Below are 3261 nucleotides of genomic sequence, written 5' to 3'. Positions count from 1 at the left end.
GTCATTTGTCCAACAATTTTTCCATCAGGTCATCTGGACAGTTTCTTTCTTTTTTTTTGCTGCAACGTTTCACCTTCGATCCGGAAGTTTTTATCAGTCAAGGAAACACACTTTGTTGTTTTTAACCAGTTTGACAAGACTGTCAACAAGGAAGAGGGCCTGCAATGGAGGTGTGGCGTACCAAAGAGACCATCTTATCACAAGCAGAACTGGTTTGTTCCACTTTTGGAGTAAGCTGTTGGGGGAAGAATCAGTTTTGTTGTGTGTTTCCTTGACTGATGAAGCCTTCTGGATCGAAGGCAAAACATTTCAGCACAAGAAAAAGAAACTGTCCAGATGACCTGACTGAAAAATGTTGGATTTTATACCTGGATATATTGAGCATGGACTTTTTTATAAGTCATTTGTGTTTTTGCTTGGATTAATTTTTAGAATTTAATATTTTGGGAAGTATAAAGAGAAAATAAATCCCCTAAATTTCATTATTATTTTAAATTCAAATACTTTGTTGGATAAATATATATCCTATATCTATTTACTCAGATAATCCACTCTGAGGGCATGAGGTTTTCAACCAGTTTTATTTGCAGACTCAACAAAAACAGACTACATACACAGATAGACAATTCATGTATCATGTCACTGAATGAGCATCAGCATTTGCTGCAGACTTTTTTTTTTTTTCATTCAACCTTTGTTTAAACAGTTTAGTCCCATTAAGCCTCGGGGACTCGTTTTCAAGAGAGACCTGAAATACATTTTATATTATACATTTTACATTTTATACAGCAGCAGAGTCCAGCAGGCGTTCCCTCATGGCCAGCAGCATAGACAGGATCCATGGCTGTCGGCCAGTTGACCTCTAGCTGAAGATAAGAGAATGTTTTGGGCATGTTCTCATGGCGTCAACATCAGTGAGGCACTGTGAATCGACGAGCTGGCCTTCAGGCCGAGACGAGAATGTTTTGTGCACACATTAAAGAAAGATGTTCTCATTCATAATATAATAAAAAGATTCATATTAATAAATTCTCAAACATACTTCACATCCAATATATCTATTTTAAATTGTAACGATGGGGGGACGTGTATTTGAATCAGGTAACACCATTTGGTTACATGTTGCCTATATCGTAACAGTTTAATATACTGTTATGCAAAACTGGCTGAATTTCCAGCTACAAGCTAAAAGGCAATTTCCATATGGAAGAAAAAGCTTGAAACAAATCAAGCGTTGCACCGACAACTGGATAAATATTTAGATTTAAAGTCACGTGATTGTGTGGTGCCTCCTCCTGACCGACAGGGGGCGGGCCTGCACAGTGTCAGCTCAGCGACCCGGATGTTGACGGATGTACATCTTTCTTCAGCCGCCATCACGTTTCCAGAAGTCTCCGCGCCTCGAACTTTTCCCTCACTCTTGGAAACGAGGTCCCCATCCGCGCTAAACTCATGGCAGCCGAACGGCAAGTTGTTAAATCTTGAAACGGGTTTAGTTTAATTTAGATAAAATGTTTCCTTTCAGCTCGTTAACGTTTAGCCTGTCTTGCTTTCGGTTTTAGCAGCTTCTCGGACATCTTCATTGACGAGGATCCTCAGAAAGCTCTGGAGGTAAACATATTGTTAGCTGGTTGTTTTTGTTCCCTTAAACTTAAATTATACGACTGAGTGTTTAATAACCTGTTCCCGAGATAAATTTGGTTTAATACTTTCAATGTTGACGCCGTTATAAAGTTGTCTAACATTTAGCGTCACGTTGCAAAAAGACTAGATTCAGAAATACACTTCTTGTTTTTATACTTTTCTCCATTCATTTCTGTTGAAACTTGTATTTATATTAATAAATAAGGTTAGCCTCTATTAACATGTTATGCCTAACGCAACGAAACTGAAAGCAGATTAATAACGTCATCCCTACATTTCATACACGTCCTGTTGATTCTAATGTATCATAAATTCATAAATAGGCTGCACTAAACGATATTTAGGCCGAACATTAGCCTTTCATAGACATCTAATAGCGTTTATAGATCACCAGATTACAACCAATGTTGTTAAAATGAATTTGATCTATTTAACCTCCAGTTACTTTTAATTTCTAAGTAATGCAGCTCGTGTGTGGAAATGGTACCAGAAACTGTAAGAGCCGTGTCATTCCTTTCAGGAACTTAATGGGGCTTTGCAGGAAGATTGTGAAAATGCTGAGTGGCTTTGTCAGCGTGCCTACGCCCACATACTCCTGCAAAACTACAGCGGTAAGTTCACACATCAGACATGTCAGCTGAATGCAAACCATGATCTCATGGGTTTAATTACTACAACCCCAGGGTGTAGTTAAAAATGTTGAGCACTACAGTGCAGCTGATTAAATATAAACTTGCAAATTTATTTATTTTTCTCCAGATGCCGCTGATGATGCCAAGAAAGCACAGCAGCTAAAGCCCAGCCTACCTTTAGCCTTTATGCGAACCGGGTATGTAACGTTAAATATAAAGCTGAAAAATTAGCACTGTATTAACATATTATTCTATTGTTGATGTGTATTTGTTTAGGGAACAGAAAATGTTTGTAATTTATTAAAATTTAGATGACACAAATGCACACATCTTTATTTTTAGGTCTTTCAACACTTAACTTTGAATTGATGCATATAAAAGCCGTCCCCCCAAAAAATTAAGGATGAGGAGGGAAGTGCTTTCATCCATTTTATCCATCAAGTACAACATCTGACTCATGGTGTCATTTTTTACAATAACAACCTGAACGTAAACACCAACACTAAACAAAAACCAACAGGAGCAATCCATTTGAACACAGAACCTCAAAAAGTTCACCCGTTTCTGTAATAAGATTCCCCAGCAAGTAATGCTGCTCACACAGTATCTTGTGTTAAAGTACAGAATCAGAATAAGCTTTATTATCATTGCACCAAGATACAACGAGAATATGTACGTACAGTCGTCCGAAAGATGGGCGGAGTGCACGAAGCTGCTGCTATAAAACACGGCCTTCATATCCTTTTCAGAATACATTTTTTAGATAGAAATTGGGACAAAGCCATGAGGAGAGGGTAGTGGCATTACAAAAAAGATCTCTTCACACCTCTAACAGGACATGCGTTATGACATAAAAAAACTGTCAGCCACACACATTTATGAACACGTTACATATGCATTTACTACAAGGTGGCCCGTGAAGCACTAAACAGATAGTCCATTGTCCTGATAAGATGATGGTCAGCCGGCACAGTTCTGATAAGCC

General features: G+C 38.2%; 1 protein-coding gene across 1 annotated transcript in view; it reads left to right on the top strand.

Moving 5' to 3' along the window:
• The first annotated feature begins 1353 nt into the window (after positions 1 to 1353).
• sugt1 (SGT1 homolog, MIS12 kinetochore complex assembly cochaperone) overlaps positions 1354 to 3261 on the top strand; it is a 176677-nt gene continuing 174769 nt past the window's right edge. The window contains exons 1-4 of the mRNA XM_037682068.1: positions 1354 to 1466; positions 1563 to 1611; positions 2165 to 2255; positions 2404 to 2473. Of these exons, the coding sequence (XP_037537996.1) occupies positions 1453 to 1466; positions 1563 to 1611; positions 2165 to 2255; positions 2404 to 2473 (224 nt within the window). The 5' untranslated portion in view covers positions 1354 to 1452. The remainder of the gene's footprint in view (positions 1467 to 1562; positions 1612 to 2164; positions 2256 to 2403; positions 2474 to 3261) is intronic.

Source organism: Nematolebias whitei, chromosome 9 (assembly GCF_014905685.2).
Source record: "Nematolebias whitei isolate Nwh7 chromosome 9, NemWhi1, whole genome shotgun sequence".
Classification (NCBI taxonomy): domain Eukaryota; kingdom Metazoa; phylum Chordata; class Actinopteri; order Cyprinodontiformes; family Rivulidae; genus Nematolebias; species Nematolebias whitei.
Note: the sequence above shows the minus strand (reverse complement) of the source record. Positions and strands in the feature narration are given on the sequence as shown.